We start from the raw sequence: 17,755 nt of genomic DNA, 5'->3' as shown, positions 1-17,755 counted from the left end.
GTTACGACAGAGATCAAAGTATTTATCCAACTGGATATATTATTTAATGAGTAATCATGTTTCATTTTTATTATTCATAAATTGCAAATCCAGTCTCCTTTAACCAATCTAACTTTCTCGCTTGGGCAGATATACAGCCGAGTCATTAGACTGAAAATCATTACACGGATGCTTCCATTTCCTGTAAAAGCATTTATTGTTTATAGTTAGAATAATGATCACATTTATTATTCCTAGACAATCGATGTACCCCATTGAATCGATTTACCTCATTGACCGTTGTTCTTTATAGTGTTCACGCTTTGCAATTGTCACCGCATGAGGTAACATAGATTACATTTTATTCTGGTGTGATTCTGCAATGTCCCGCTGCAACGTGCGGGGTTATCATCTAGTGTACTCCATCAATGCAGCTGTGCATGCGCGGTCACGTTCGAGTTCGGTTCGTCTACCTTTTTTCCGCTCCAAAATACCTCCCTCCATCGACTTCCTTAAATTAATTACCAGCGCGCACCGCACCATCTACTATACTAACATTGTTTGCGTACGTGCATGTAGGCGTCGACGGCGAAGTCCTAACAGTGCGAAAACTTGTTTTTACAGACGCTGGTACCTACCGGAGTGACGTCAGCAATGACGTCAGTTATGTGCTGACCAACTTTTTCATAAAATTGTGAAACAAATTTAAAATATAGTTGAAACGTAACTGAAACACTAATATTTTTATGAAACAAACCGTAGTGACGTCAGTAATGATGTAAGCAGTTTCACTTTTTGTCAGACTGTTTCACAATGTTTTCCATGTATCACTTTAGTTTCAAAAAAAAAATTACTTGTGTTTCAATTATTAGTTTTATATTAGACAAATGTCACGCCTAACCAATCTCAAAGCAGAAAGTCGACGGTAGATGTGACACCTACCTACCGGCGCCTCCGCTCTCCCCAACAGTGTCAGCAGCACTCGGAAGCAATTCATTCGATCGCCCTACCTACAATACGCTGTCCTCTCCTTCCTACGAGCGCCAACGTGATCATACGAGCCTTAGTGGCCTATTTAAGAACATCAACACACCGGCAACAATCAAAAATGGCTTCCCTACTCACCTATGTGTCTCTAGCTACGCTACTCATCGGCATGGCCACCGTTTCTTCCGTAGACGGCGCCGGAACGCAGAATGCCCCCAAACATCTCCACTTCTACATGCACGACGGCTACACTGGCCCCAAACCCACCGCCGTCCTAATCGTCAACGGGACCGGCCAGCCGCTGAAGGGCTCCGGCGGAGGCGCCCGCTTCGGCGACACGGTGGTCATGGACGACCGCCTCACCGAGGGCCCTACGCCGGCGTCGAGAGTCATCGGGCGCGCCCAGGGATTCTACGTGATGGCGTCCCAGGGCGACCCCGCGATGCTCCTCTCCATGAACGTGCTGTTCACCGACGACGGGCCTTACAACGGGAGCTCGCTCGCCGTGATGGGCCGCAACGACATCGCCATGCCGGAGAGGGAGCTGGCGGTGGTCGGCGGGACCGGGGCTTTCAGGATGGCCACCGGCTACGTGCTCTGGAAAACCGCGAGCTGGCGCGGGAGGAATGCCGTCCTCGAGCTGGATGCCTATGTCTACGCTAGTCCCGCCGCCGCTGGTGCATGAAACGAACGCCCCATTCATGGTTTAATTTGCTGGGTTGTTCTAGCTTGTGTTTTCAGTTTGTTGGGTTGGAAATAACGTGATCGATCGTTGCATTGCTTGCCGTTAGCATTGGTACGTGTGGAGTTTGTCTACATCACTGTGTTGAATTCAAATCAATTCTTATCAACTTCACTGTCTCTGAGTCTGAGTCGCATCATATTCAAAACTTTTACAATACCTTTTACGCTCCACGGCCGGCCGTAAGCAACTGGAGGTCACATCTTGCGCGCGTGCCCCCGGCTTTAAATTAACTAGATGATTTCCCGCGCGTTGCTGCGGTATATATTGACATATGATAAATATTTTAATGATGTATGTACACCAAAGGAAATAGGAAAACTTCACTAAAAAGGGTAATCTCCCAACTAAGATATGTTCTAAATGTTGTTGTAGATGGGAAAATGAATCATTACCGAAAAATTAATCACATGTAAATAGAGATTAACTTCTCTCAAGAAACCACCATAAATGTCTATAAAGATTAAAATGACTGACCCAAATTTTAAAGTAGAGCAGATGGGAGGAGGGTTCAGAATACAGACTTACAACATAAGCAGGAAGAAGTTCAGAGAGATTAGAAGCTAGCGGCTGAAAATGAAGGTGCATACATACAATAGGGAGTCGAGGAATACAACAAATTGAAAGGATGTGACACAAAATTGCATAGTTGTAACGTGAAACAACAGTTTCTGAAATCTGCATCGGTAGTTCCATCGGTCATATGTAAATATCCAGCATTCATATAACGCTTTGTATTGATGAGTGAACTATACAGCAGCTGGTAGTAAAATGGAATGTGATTTTCTTTTAATTCATTAAGATTTAGATACACAGATGACTGGACCACACGATCGTTGAAGAAATTTTGGTCGGGTTACGCAAGTTTGCGACACACATGTATGGGTACATATAGGGTGAAACTGCAACACGAGTAATTAAAGTATCGGTCGATACAACATACTGTACTTCTATCCAAAAGATTGGCAACTTCTAATTACCAAGAAAGATAGAGTATACCCAATCAACATATGAAATACAATTGGTCGATTGCTCTGTGACTTACATGATTAGAACAAAAGTATTTTAAAAATATAGCTTCCTCATAGTACTAAACTACTAACAAATGGTACGAAGATAGCTCCAGACCAACAACATAAGCCTGATAAAACAGATGAAAATACTTAGTAACTTAAAATGCTTTAAGACCAAGTAGTACAACAAAAACAAAGAACAGTAAATCACATGCACAATATGGTGATGTGGCTAGCTAGTTTGTTTACCATCAAATTAAATAACGATATGGGCACTCAGCCAACTTCAAATTAGTTAACATGAATCCCAGTCAGTGATTTCTCCCAGCACCTCTTTGAGTGTAAGACCCCATCACCTCCAGGGATTTCGAGCTCCAATGTCTCCCACGACGGTACAACTGAATCCACCCCGACACGAGCATAGCCAGCTGGAATCTGATTGCCATGCCATGTTGCTGGCTCACCTTCAAGTCCAAATGCAGGTAAGACATAGCCGACCGCCACCTTAACAGACACCTTCCTGAACACCTCATGGAGATCACAAGGTGTTTGCTCCTTGATTCCATCCAAGGGGTCGCCAGGACCGGCATCTATCATCCGTGTAGGCGGGGCCTCCGAGTTGGCCACGCTGCTGTCTCGTCGCTGAGATATGCCGACGGTATTATCTGGCTGGCGATGTCCTTTAAGTTCATTAATCTCCCGCTGCTGCTGCTGAATCTCCCGCTTCTGCTGGTCTAGTTGTCGTTGGAACTCAGCCATCCGGTCATTCTGCACCTCCAGCTCGCGTTGTTTTGCTCTCGCTCGGCTTCTATAAGTCTCCGCGTCATTCGGAAACCCAAGCGCCCACGGAACACTAGGGTCGTAGCCTCTTGTTCGTCCTCCCTTTTCAGGATTACCGAGGACAAGCGTCAGCAAGTCTTTCTCTCTATCGGGAGCAAACTTCAGTTTTCCCGCTTTAATATCAGCTGTCACTTCAATCCATTTTTTCCTGGGTACCCTAACCTTGCTTTCACTTTCAACAAGGTTCCCTGTCTTCATGTCATACTCACAGCCATGCCCAAGGAACCAATTTCGAGCCCTAGTGTCCCATCCTTCTCGCTCTGGTTCTGGAGTGATCCCATTCAGCTTCATCTCAGCCTCTTGTGCATCCCACTTAGGCATGGCTACTTCGTAGCCCCTTCGGCCCGTATGATGGTGATATTTCTTTTCGCTTGCATTCTTCTTGTTTTTCTTTGACAGGTTCACAGCCTCCTCTGATTCTTTGTACTGCACAAATTCTTCCCAATTATGCTCCTGCTTCGCTAGATAGTTTTCGAATACTGGAGGCTTCTTCTCGGCCTTATAAGCTGACCATAACCGGTTCTTATACGCTCGGAAAAGTTCCCCCATCTTCTTAAGAGCCCATTTCTTCACTAGCGCCCTCTGCTTGGCATTCTCAGACTCCGATCCCAAATTTGGCAAAGTGAAATGTGACATGAGGTCGTCAAAAAGTGTGTTTTTGTACCTATCGGCAACCTGATCTTCGGACACATTCTTGGTCTTGTTCCATTCTCTAATAGTGATCGGGAGATAATGTCTAACCAGAACTCCGCACTAATTCTTAAATGTCACTCTGACACTCGTGGGTGCCACCGGTTGGCCTTTCGGTGATATAGCTTCAATGTTGAAGTGGTCTTTTTTGCCCAATTTCTTTGCCGGGCCTCGTTTCTCCAACTTATCTTCGGAGGCCTAAGAGAATAAAAATCAGTTAATTTATATACATATGTACATATAGAATTCCATTAATTCCTGAACTGATCGTATACCTCGTCATGACCGGAGCCGTCGGCTTCTCCATCACCGGAGCCGTCGGCTTCTCCATCACCGAAGTCGTCGGCTTCTCCATCACCGGAGCCGCGGTCTTCTCCAGCTCCGGAGCCGTCGGCTTGTCCATGACTGGAGTCGCGCTCTTCTCGGTCGGCTTCTGGACCATCGCGGATTATGTCCTCGAAAAAGTCTTCCTGTTCCAAGTCTCGATGGATTTCGAATGGATCCATTGTTTCTGCAAAAAATTAAATCGATAAGTACATGGTCTAACCCTAACCAAACCCTAACCCTAATGGAGACGCGTGTTTAATTACGAGAGGGAGAGGGTGTCGGCGACGCGTGTTTGCGAGAGGGAGAGGGTGTCGGCGACGCGTGTTTGCGAGAGGGAGAGGGTGTCGGCGACGCGTGTTTGCGAGAGGGAGAGGGTGTCGGAGACGCGTGTTTACGAGAGGGAGAGGGTGTCGGCGACGCGTGTTTGCGAGAGGGAGAGGGTGTCGGCGACGCGTGTTTGCGAGAGGGAGAGGGTGTCGGAGAGGCGTGTTTATGAGAGGGAGAGGGTGTCGGCGACGCGTGTTTGCGAGAGGGAGAGGGTGTCGGCGACGCGTGTTTGCGAGAGGGAGAGGGTGTCGGAGACGCGTGTTTACGAGAGGGAGAGGGTTTCGGCGACGCGCGTTTGCAAGAGGGAGAGGGTCGGTGTCGGCGTCGGGTATATCTATCTTATCGGAATTGAAAAACTAAATACATACATAAACTAATTAACAAACTAAATACATACATATACTAACTAACTAAATACATACATATACTCATTAACTAAACTAACTAACTAAATACATATACTAATTAACTTAATACATACTAACTAAACCTAAAACTAATCAATTAACTATAATACATACTAACTATACTCATTAACCTAAACTAACTAACTAAATACATATACTTAATACATACTAACTAAACCTAAACTAACTAACTAAATACATATACTAATTAACTTAATACATACTAACTATACTCATTAACCTAACTAACTAAACTATACAAATCAATTAAGTATAAAAAAAACTGAAAAATCAAAAAAAAAAGGCAAAGGCCGAGCAGGCGCGGCGGCGCTACCTTGCAGCGGCCGAGGCGCGGCCCGAGGCGCGGCGGTGCAAACGGCGGTGCCGGAGTAGGCAGAGGAGAGGTGCAGACGGCGGCGCCGGCGCGGCCCGAGGCGGAGCGGCGCAGCGGCGGCCCGAGGACGCGCAGAGGAGCGGCCCGAGGCACGCAGAGGAGCGCGCAGGCAGCGGCCCGAGGCGGAGCTTGCGCGCGCGGCTGAGGGCGTCGGCGGCGGCGGCGGTGAAATCCGGCAGCCTGGCGGCGCTATTTTGTGTTAGGGTTGGCCTCCAGTGTCGCGGGTGGCGGCTCCGCCCGCGACGCCCACTATTTATACCTACCCCCCTTTTGTCGCGGGTGGTGGAACGACCCGCGACAAAGACCCTTTTGTCGCGGGTCGTGCGACCACCCGCGACAAAAGGGGGGTCTTTTGTCGTGGGTCGAGCCACCACCCGCGACAAAAGGGTTTTTGCTGATCAGAGGCACAGTGCATCCAACAGCTCTGGTCGTTTGAATCGAACGGCCTAGAGCCGTTGGACGCGGATCAGCTCATACCCTCTCAGACCCCTTTTCTTTTTTCTATTTTAAATTAATAAAACTATTATTTTAATAACTTTTGAATGGTAACTCAAATACAAATGTTTTATATATGAATATTGATCAGAAAAAGCTAATGAACATGAATATGACGTCCATATACCTATTTGCATCTCGCATCATATCAAACATTGATAGTCGTGTATGTTTCACCCCTGTGCACTGCCGCTGTGCTACACGTGTCGCGTCACCGTGCCACGTGTCGCATCCCGTCGACGTTGTCGTGCGACGTGTCGCCACCGCTTCCACGTGCCTCACCCCGCCGACGCCGTCGTGCGACGTGTAGCCACCGCTTCCACGTGCCTCGCCCCGCTGACGCCGGCGTGCGACGTGTGTAGCCGTGGCTTACACGTTCCATGCCCCGCGTGCGCTATATAGAGCGACGAGTGCGGGCGCAACCACACGTCGCCACCGCCTCCTCCGCTCATTCATCTCCGGGATGCCTCCACGTCGTCGAGGGGCGTCCGGTTTCCGTGGCGTTCGAGTGCGTCCGAGCGGTAGGTTCTACGCCGAGATACGCGCTGGTGGCTTCCGCCTCACGCTCGGCACGTACAACACGCCGGAGCTGGCGGCGCGCGCTTACGACGCGGCGGCGTGGCGTTTTCGGCGGCCACGGCGCGACATGAACTTCCCGGATGTTGAATCGCTAGAGGATGCGGAGTTCCTCGCGCCACCGCCGTGCCTCGTCGATGACGAGGACCGTCGCCGGCACCGCCAGGTGCAGCGCAGGATCGCCATCGCCGAGCACGACGAGCAGTTGATGCGCCAGTGGAGGGCGGAGTTCCCCAACGACGTTGACAACACCGACGCATTCTTCGCTAACCTTAGGGCACAACGCAGGTCCAACAGGCGCCACCGTCGGGCCGTCGCCACCTTCGAGCTCGAGAACCCGAATACAACTTGGACCGAAAACGACCCTCGGTGGGATGACATTTGGACGGAGACAACCTCCGACGACGAGTAGAGACTAGACTAGTAATTTATCTATTTTATTGTAATTTCAATAAAGTCGTTGTCGGTTCTATTAGTTTAAATTTAGTTTATAAAGTCGTTGTCGGTTGACACGAAATTTATTACGATTGAACTGAAATTAAAGTACAGAGCTCAACTAAAAATTAAGATACATGGCCAGATTCGAATGTTGGAGCCGTTCAATCATAGTCCTGCCTAGCCCTATAATAGTCGCCATTGTAGTCATCATAGTCGCCGATGTCATCGTCGCTAGCATCGGGGTCACGGTTGTCGAACCTCGGCGGGTGAGCACGCGTGGGCTGGGATTGAGGGTAGCGCAGGCGGGGGCCACGATAGGCCATGACGCTCTGGAGAGTCCAGCCGCGCCACCACATCCAACGGCCGGCCTCGTTGAAGTTCGAAGGAGGCGGGCCGTCCTCATCGTACCTGGCAACCGCCCTTTCACGCCGATTGATGAAGAAGCTGTCCCAAGTCGGGCTGTAGTCGGGATGCCACTGGGGATTCCCCCGCTGCTCAGGCGTGAGCTCGAAATAGTAGTGGTTCGTGATGGCCATCTCGCGTGGCACACCTAGAGGGATAGAGGGACCGGTACGCCTCCGACGCTCAGCAACCAGCCGGTCGGGACGCGGTAGCCGGGCGGGCAGGGGTAGTTCGAGGAGCAAAGCGCCTCCGCCTCCCGGGGTGTTAGACATACGGTGGAATCCATGGGAGAGAGTGATGAGGTTTGCAGATATGAGTCCAAGCCTACATATATATAGTGGAAAAATGGCGAGAATGCGGGAATAAAATAGGCGGGAACGAAGTGGCACGCGAAACTTTCATCCCGGGAGGAGGCTCCAACCGGGACAAAAGACCGGGGGAGACTTATCTAGGAGGGCCTTATCTGGGGGGCTGATGTGCGGGTAACCTTTTGTCACGGCTGGTGGGTGCAACCGGGACTAAAGCTGTCGGCAGGATAAGGATGTGTCGGTAACCTTTTGTCACGGTTGGTGGCTGCAACCGGGACTAAAGCTGTCGGCAGGATAAGGACGCGTGGGTGGACGCACTGCTCGATGAGATAAAGCATGTAGCGCACGACGCCCTGTCGAAGGAACAAGACAAAGTAGAAGCGGTGCCGTGCCTATAAAAGGAGCATCGATACGCCTTGCCAAGCAGATCAACAAGCCAAGCACAGTTTCATTCACATGAATGAAGGAAAGGGTTGGGAAATCTCCCGTGGCGCAGCTTCTCGAAGATTTCGTTGGTGCACACGCCCTACGGCATCTTCGGAAGCTGCTCCTCGGAAAAATTTCCCTGCAAGCCCATGAAAGACTCCGTCTCCTCTAACAGTGTTGGGGAAAGGGTTCTTATTATTACATAAATGTAGAGATTGTCTTGGGAACTATATATGAAGATTACATTCTTACATCGCCATCTACTGTTGTGATCTTCTACGCCGTAGCCATGGAGAATCTTCATCATTTAGCAAGATGCTTGGGTCAATTTTCACCGTGAAGGGCGGAATTTCTTTAAACTTATTATAATCTTCTGACATGTCTGTCTTGTCATCCACTCCCACTATGTGTCTTTTCCCAGAAAGAACTATGTGGCGCTTTGGCTCCTCCGTTGATGTATTCTTTTGTTGATTTCTTTTTCTCGATTTGCTAGACATGTCCTTCACGTAGAAAACTTGAGCCACCTCGTTGGCTAGGACAAATGGCTCATCCAGGTACGCAAGATTGTTGGGATCCACTGTTGTCATATCGTACTTATCGTCTATATGTACACCGCTGAGCTTCACCCATTTGCACCGAAACAAAGGGACCTTAAAAGTGGGTCCATAGTCAAGTTCCCATATCTCCTCTATGTATTCATAATATGTGGTGGTCTGCCCATTCTCGTCTTTTGCATCGAAGCGGACACCACTGTTTTGGTTGGTGCTCTTTTTATCTTGGTCGATCGTGTAAAATGTATTCCCATTTATCTCATACCCTTGGAATGTACATATGTTTGAAGATGGTAACCTGGCCAACAAGTACAGCTGCTCTACAACAGTGGTGTCCGCTTCGATGGAAAAGATGAGATGTCTTTGCAACCAACTGCCGAAGGTATTCATGTGTTCACGTGTAATCCATGAATGGGGCTTGCCTGGGTTTATTTCTCGTAAAACATTCTTATGTTTCTCGATGTACGGAGCCACCAAGCTGGAATTGTATAGAACTGTGTAGTGTGCTTGACTGAAAGAAATCTTGTCCCTGCACACCGTTGCTTTCCTTCCTAGTGTGCCTTGTCCAGTCAGCCTCCCCTCATACCGAGATTCAGGAACACCAATCGGCTTAAGGTCAGGAATAAAGTCAACACAAAACTCAATGACCTCCTCAGTTCCGTAGCCCTTTGAGATACTTCCTTCCGGCCTAGCTTGGTTATGAACATATTTCTTTAAAATTCCCATGAACCTCTCGAAGGGGAACATATTGTGTAGAAATACAGGACCGAGAATTCTAATCTCTTCAACTAGGTGAACGAGGAGGTGCGTCATAATATTGAAGAAGGATGGTGGGAACAACAACTCGAAGCTGAAAAGACATTCGACCACATCTTCCTGTAATCCTGACAAAGTTTCTGGATCCATTACCTTCTGAGAAATTGCGTTGAGGAATGCACATATCTTCACAATGGCTAGTCGAACATTTTCTGGTAGAAGTCCCCTCAATGCAACCGGAAGCAATTGTGTCATAAGCACGTGACAGTCATGGGACTTTAGGTTCTGGATTTTTTTCTCCTTCATATTTACTATTCCCTTTATATTCGACGAGAAACCAGACGGAACCTTGATACTGAATAGGGCTTCAAAAAAGATCTCCTTCTCTTGTTTGGTAAGAGCATAGCTGACAGGCCCTTCAAACTTCCCTGGATGATTGCCGTTTCGTCCTTTATGATGTTCCTGTTCCTCCCGTGCTTCTGTTGTAGCTTTTGTCTTCCCATACACGCCCAGGAAACCTAGAATATTCACACAAAGATTCTTGGTCAGGTGCATCACGTCGATTGCAGAGCGGACTTCCAGGACTTTCCAATATTCTAGCTCCCAAAAAATAGATTTCTTCTTCCACATGGGCGCATGTCCGTCAGCGTCTTTCGGAACAGGTCGACTACCTGGACCCTTTCCAAAGATAACATTTAAATCCTTGACCATGTCAAATATATCAGCACCACTACGGGGGACAGGCTTCGGACGGTTGTCTGCCTCGCCATCGAAATGCTTGCCTTTTTTCCTTAAGGGATGCTTGCACGAAAGGAAACGGCGATTGTACGGGTACACAACTTTTTTGCTTTTTCCCAAATATTTACCTTCAGTCTCATCTAAAAAGTGTGTGCATGCGTTGTATCCTTTGTTCGTCTGTCCTGAAATGTTACTAAGAGTAGGCCAATCATTGATGGTTACGAATAGCAACGCTCGTAGGTCAAATTCTTGCTCGGTGTGCTCATCCCACACACATACACCTGGTTTGGCCCACAACTCCAAAAGTTCATCAACTAATGGCCTTAGGTACACATCAATGTCGTTGCCGGGTTGCTTTGGGCCTTGGATAAGCACTGGCATCATAATGAACTTCCACTTCATGCACAACCAAGGAGGAAGGTTGTAGATACATAAAGTCACGGGCCAGGTGCTGTGACTGCAGCTCTGCTCCCCAAAAGGATTCATGCCATATGTACTTAGACCAAACCATAAGTTCCTTGCCTCACCTGCAAAATATGGGAACTCTCTCCCGATGTTCCTCCACTGCCGACCATCAGCGGGGTGCCTCAACATCGTGTCTTTCTTACGTTCTTCCATGTGCCATCGCAACAACTTGGCATGCTCTTTGTTTCTGAACAAACGTTTCAACCGTGGTATTATTGGAGCATACCACATCACCTTCGCAGGAACCCTCTTCCGGGGTGGCTCGCCCTCAACATCACCAGGGTCATCTTTTCTGATCTTATACCGCAATGCACCACATATCGGACATTTATTCAAATTCTCGTACTTCTCACCGCGGTAGAGGATACAGTCATTAATGCATGCATGTATCTTCTGCACATCTAATCCTAGAGGGCAGACAAGCTTCTTTGCTTCATATGTACTGACGGGCAATTCATTATTTCTTGGAAACAACTTCTTTAATATTATCATCAATTTCTCAAATCCCGAGTCAGTCACACCGACCTCTGCCTTCCATTTCAGCAATTCCAATATGCTACCCAGCTTTCTCTGCCCATCTTCACAACCTGGGTACAACAATTTGTGGTGGTCCTCTAACATCTTGTCGAACTGCAACCTCCGTGCCACAGTCTCTTCTTGCATCAGAAATGGCCCGACGAAGAACATCATCAACAGGATCATCTGATGCCTGTTCTTCACCTCCTTCTTCTTCATTGTCGTCCATTGCGGTATCATCGCATTCAGAGAACATAGATCGGTACTGGTCATCATTATCTTCTTCTTCATCGCCGTCTTCCATCATAACCCCTTCTTCTCCGTGCTTGGTCCAAACATTATAGCTGGACATGAATCCAAACCGAAGCAGGTGGCTCTTAATGTCTCTTGAGCAAGAGTAATCCTTCTCGTTCTTACATTTTAGACATGGACAGCACATAAAACCTTGCTTCGACTTGTTGGCCTCGGCCACAAGTAGGAAAGAATTCACGCCCTCTCTGAAAGCGGGAGCACATCGGTTACCGTACATCCATGGATGACTCACCTGCATCATAAGTACAATTATATATGTATCAGATGCAATCACCATGCTAAAATTAGTATTGTACGTACTATGTATATATATACGAGAAAATAGTTGCTAACCTTTTAGGATCAAAAAGAGGAGAAATCTTATCAAATAAAATCAAGTGGCATCCCTCTCACAAGCATTCCATCAAACACCTCTTGTGCACATGTAGAAAAAATGAGCTAGCATACACCTCCACCTTCACCACCAAGGAAAAAATGAGGTGGGGGGCTGGCTGCGTGTCTATATATAGCCATGGCCCTTTTGTCGCGGGCCGTATTACGACCCGCGACAAAAGGGGTGCCGACAGGAGGTGCCAGCCCTCAGACCCCTTTTGTCGCGGGTCGTAATACGGCCTGCGACAAAAGGGCGCGACAAAAGTCCCTGCCCGCTCCAAACCGCTTCGGAGCGACGTGGCCACCCCATTTGTCGCGGGTGCAGGCGCGCCCGCGACAAAAGGATCCCACGAAAGCCCTATTTTCCACTAGTGTCCGTGAGCTCGAGATGACGGGCACTGGTGGAAAAAGGGCCTTCCATCCAGCCCCATTAGTCCCCAAATATTTCGAACCGTGACTAATGGGACCTTTAGTCGCGGTTCGGGAGGCGAACCCCGACCAAAGGCCTGGGCCCAGGGCGCTCGGTGGCCAGCTGGTGCACGTGAGGGGCTTTAGTCGCGGTTGGCCAGGCCAACCGCGACTAAAGGCCTTCGGGCACCTTTAGTCGCGGTTTGCCAGGCCAACCGTGACTAAAGGCCCTCCCCTTTATATACCCATCCAGCAGGTTCACTTAGCCATTTGGTGTCACTTCTCTTCACAAACTTCACAAGGGGGTGTTAGGTTTGCTTTTGGTTCCTCTTATGCACACAAGGTGTTTGATGAAATGCCCCAAGAGCATGAAACAAACATGATATTAAGTGTCGGAGCCACACTTGAGCTTCCTCATTTATTTTTTCCTCCTCGATCGTGGTTAGCAACTTGAACCTTTCATGTGTCATTGATAAAATATGCATGTGTGTAGTTCATTGTTTAATTTCTATTGTGTGTAGCTAGTTAGTTTAACAAATGCATGATGGTTAATTATATATTTTATATTATAATAATGCAGATGAATCGGCAATGGATGTACGGTAACCGACTCTCCGGCGAGTTCACTATGGGTTTGAAAGATTTCCTCGTAGTGGCTAATGCAAACAAGCAGGGGGGTTTTGTTATCTGTCCATGTGTTGCCTGTAAGAATCAGAAGGGTTACTCTTCCTCAAGAGATGTTCACATGCACCTGCTTCGGCAGGGTTTCATGCCAAGCTATAATTGTTGGACCAAGCATGGAGAAAGAGGGGTTATAATGGAAGAAGATGGAGAAGGGGATGATTTCATCGATGACAACTATCTTGATCATTTCGGTGATAATTTCATGGAGGATGCTGAAGGTGGGGAAGGTGAAGGGGAAGGTGAAGGGGAAGGTGAAGAAGAGGCACGTGATGAGCCCGTTGATGATCTTGGTCGGACCATTGCTGATGCACGGAGAAGCTGTGAAACTGAAAAGGAGAGGGAGAATTTGGATCGCATGTTAGAGGATCACAAAAAGTCGTTGTACCCCGGATGCGATAATGGTCTGAAAAAGCTGGGCTGCACACTGGATTTTCTGAAATGGAAGGCACAGGAAGGTGTAGCTGACTCAGGATTTGAAAACTTGCTGAAAATGTTGAAGAATATGTTTCCAAAGAATAACGAGTTGCCCGCCAGTACGTACGAAGCAAAGAAGGTTGTCTGCCCTCTAGGTTTAGAGGTTCTGAAGATACATGCATGCATCAACGACTGCATCCTCTACCGCGGTGAATATGAGAATTTGAATGAATGCCCGGTATGCACTGCATTGCGTTATAAGATCAGAGGCGATGACCCTGGTGACGATGTTGAGGGCCAGAAACCCAGGAAGAGGGTTCCCGCCAAGGTGATGTGGTATGCTCCTATAATACCACGGTTGAAACGTTTGTTCAGGAACAAAGAGCATGCCAAGTTGTTGCGATGGCACAAAGAGGACCGTAAGTCGGACGGGGAGTTGAGACACCCCGCAGATGGAACGCAATGGAGAAAGATCGACAGAGAGTTCAAAGATTGTGCAGCTGACGCAAGGAACATAAGATTTTGTCTAAGTACAGATGGCATGAATCCTTTTGGCGAGCAGAGCTCCAGCCATAGCACCTGTCCCGTGACTCTATGCATCTACAACCTTCCTCCTTGGTTGTTCATGAAGCGGAAGTTCATTATGATGCCACTGCTCATCCAAGGTCCGAAGCAACCCGGCAACGACATCGATGTGTACCTAAGGCCATTAGTTGATGAACTTTTACAGTTGTGGGGCCGACCTGGTCTACGTGTGTGGGATAAGCACAAAGAAGAGGAATTTGACCTACGAGCGTTGCCTTTCGTAACCATCAATGATTGGCCTGCTCTTAGTAACCTTTTAGGACTGTCAAATAAGGGATACAATGCATGCACGCACTGCTTACATGAGACTGGAAGTGTATATTTGCCAAATTGTAAGAAGAACGTGTACCTTGGGCATCATCGATTTCTTCCGAAAATTCATCCAGTAAGAAAGAAAGCCAAGCATTACAACGGCAAGGCAGATCACCGGCCGAAGCCTACGGAACATACTGGTGCTGAGGTATTTGATATGGTCAAGGATTTGAAAGTCATCTTTGGAAAGGGTCCTGGCGGACAATCAGTTCTGCAGGGAGCTGACGGGCATGCACCCATGTGGAAGAAGAAATCTATATTCTGAGAGCTAGAATATTGGAAAGTCCTAGATGTCCGCTCTGCAATCGACGTGATGCATGTTACGAAGAATATTTTCGTGAACCTCCTAAGCTTCTTGGGCATGTATGGGAAGGCAAATGATACAAAGGAAGCACGGCAGGACCAGCAACGTTTGAAACACCCTAATGACCGACATCCGGAATGGTTTCAAGGTCGTGCCAGCTACGCTCTGACCAAAAATAAGAAGGTCATCTTTTTTGAATGCCTGAGCAGTACGAAGGTCCCGTCTGGATTCTCGTCGAATATAAAAGGAATAATAAACATGGCGGACAAAAAGTTCCAAAACCTGAAGTCTCACGACTGCCACGTGATTATGACGCAATTGCTTCTGATTGCTTTGAGGGGGCTCCTACCGGAAAATGTTCGAGTAGCCATTGTGAAGCTATGTGCATTCCTCAATGCAATCTCTCAGAAGGTAATCAATCCAGAAGATCTACCACGGCTACAGAACGATGTGGTCCAATGTCTTATCAGTTTCGAGTTGGTGTTCCCGCCATCCTTCTTCAATATTATGACGCACCTCCTGGTTCACCTAGTCGAAGAGATTTCCATCCTCGCTCCTATATTTCTACACAATATGTTCCCCTTTGAGAGGTTCATGGGAGTATTAAAGAAATATGTTCGTAACCGTGCTAGGCCAGAAGGAAGCATTGCCAAGGGCTATGGAAATGAGGAGGTAATTGAGTTTTGTGTTGACTTTGTTCCTGACCTTAAGCCGATTGGTCTTCCTCGATCGCGGCACGAGGGGAGACTAAGTGGAAAAGGCACGATCGGAAGGAAATCAACGATATGTATGGACGGCCATTCTATGACTGAAGCACACCACACAGTTCTGACCAATTCCAGCTCGGTGGCTCCGTACTTTGAGAAACACAAGAATATTTTACGCGAGGACAACCCGGGGAAGCCTGAATCCTGGATTACGAAGGCCCACATGGAGACTTTCGGCAGTTGGTTGAGAAAACATTTAATGAATGACGATGATGTTGTAGATCAGCTGTACATGTTGGCCAAGACACCATCTTCGACTATAACGACTTTCCAAGGGTACGAGATAAATGGGAATACATTTTACACGATCGCCCAAGATAAAAAGAGCACCAACCAAAACAGTGGTATCCGCTTTGATGCAGCAACCGAGAATGGGCAAAAGGTCACATATTATGGTTACATAGAGGAGATATGGGAACTTGACTATGGACCCTCCTTTAAGGTCCCTTTGTTCCGGTGCAAATGGTTCAAGCTAACAGGAGGTGGGGTAAAGGTGGACCAGCAATACGGAATGACAATGGTGGATTTCAACAATCTTGGTTACCTTGACGAACCATTCGTCCTAGCGAAAGATGCCGCTCAGGTTTTCTATGTGAAGGACATGAGTAGCAAACCGAGGAAACGGAAAGATAAGAAAACGATCAGTACATCATGCGATGATCCAAAGCGCCACATTGTTCTTTTAGGGAAAAGAAACATCGTGGGAGTGGAGGACAAGACAGACATGTCAGAAGATTATAATATGTTTGGTGAAATTCCGCCCTTCAAAGTGAAAACCGACCCAATCATTAAGTTAAATGATGAGGATGCTCCATGGATACGGCCCAATCGTAAGCAAGCAGGGACACAAGGGAAGAAATGATGTGTAATAATTTATTGTACCAAACTTTGTTGAATGGATCATGTGAATTATATTATCTGTGATGTGTTTGGTGTCCATTTTCGAATGATTCGATTGATTCGAGATACCACTGATGATACATGAAATTTGGAGTGACTAAGTCATACTCCTGCCTAGGCGTATAATGGGAAAAGGACTAGAGGAGCCGTAATTGCATGGGATTTGGTGGATCTAGCATTGCCGAAATTGATTGGCCATGCCATAAATACCACTGATGATACATGAAATTTGGAGTGACTTAGTCATACTCCTGCCTAGGCGTATAATATGCATACTCGTAGTCTTCATAGTCACCGCCGTTGTACTGGTAGTCGTCGCCTTCTAAGTTGCCGCCATTGTCGTCGCTGCTGTCGTCGTCACTGTCGTCGGGCGGCGCTCGTGGCTCAAACTGAGGGTAGCGCAGGCGGGGGATATCGCCGGCCGCGATGTAGTCCATGACGCTCTGTAGAGTCCGGCCGTACTACCATAGCCGACGGCCGGTGATGACCCACAAGTATAGGGGATCGCAGCAGTCTTCGCGGGTAGTAAAACCCAATTTATTGATTCGACACAAGGGGAGACAAAGAATACTTGAAAGCCTTAACAGCGGAGTTGTCAATTCAGCTGCACCTGGAAACAGACTTGCTCGCAAGAGTTTATCAGTAGTAACAGTTTTATAGCAGTAGCAGTAGTAAAATAACAGCAGCAGAGTAACAGAGACGGCAGTAGTAATTATAGTAAACAGCAGGATTAAAATACTGTAGGCACGGGGACGGATGACAGGCGTTGCATGGATGAGAGAAACTCATGTAACAATCATAGCAGGGCATTTGCAGATAATAATAAAATGGTGTCCAAGTACAAAGCAATCAATAGGCATGTGTTCCATATATAGTTGTACGTGCTCGCAATGAGAAACTTGCACAACATCTTTTGTCCTACCAGCCGGTGGCAGCCGGGCCTCAAGGGAATCTACTGGATATTAAGGTACTCCTTTTAATAGAGTACCGGAGCAAAGCATTAACACTCCGTGAACACATGTGATCCTCACATCACTACCATCCCCTCCGGTTGTCCCGATTTCTGTCACTTCGGGGCCATTGGTTCCGAACAGCGACATGTGTATACAACTTGCAGGTAAGATCATAAAACAACGAATATCATGATGAAACAATAACATGTTCAGATCTGAGATCATGGCACTCGGGCCCAAGTGACAAGCATTAAGCATAACAAGTTGCAACAATATCATCAAAGTACCAATTATGGACACTAGGCACTATGCCCTAACAATCTTATGCTATTACATGACCAATGTGATCCAATCCCTACCATCCCCT

General features: G+C 47.5%; 1 protein-coding gene across 1 annotated transcript; it reads left to right on the top strand.

The window, feature by feature from the left end:
* The first annotated feature begins 1,135 nt into the window (after positions 1-1,135).
* Positions 1,136-1,651, top strand: LOC127337177 (dirigent protein 1-like). The gene has a single exon (XM_051364146.2). It carries the CDS (start codon positions 1,136-1,138, stop codon positions 1,649-1,651), a length of 516 nt encoding a protein of 171 aa, XP_051220106.2.
* The last annotated feature ends 16,104 nt before the right edge of the window (positions 1,652-17,755 follow it).

The sequence above is a fragment of the Lolium perenne genome, chromosome 1, assembly GCF_019359855.2.
Source record: "Lolium perenne isolate Kyuss_39 chromosome 1, Kyuss_2.0, whole genome shotgun sequence".
Taxonomy (NCBI): Eukaryota; Viridiplantae; Streptophyta; class Magnoliopsida; order Poales; family Poaceae; genus Lolium; species Lolium perenne.
The sequence above is the reverse complement of the archived record's forward strand: the minus strand, read 5'-3'. Positions and strand labels throughout refer to the sequence as shown.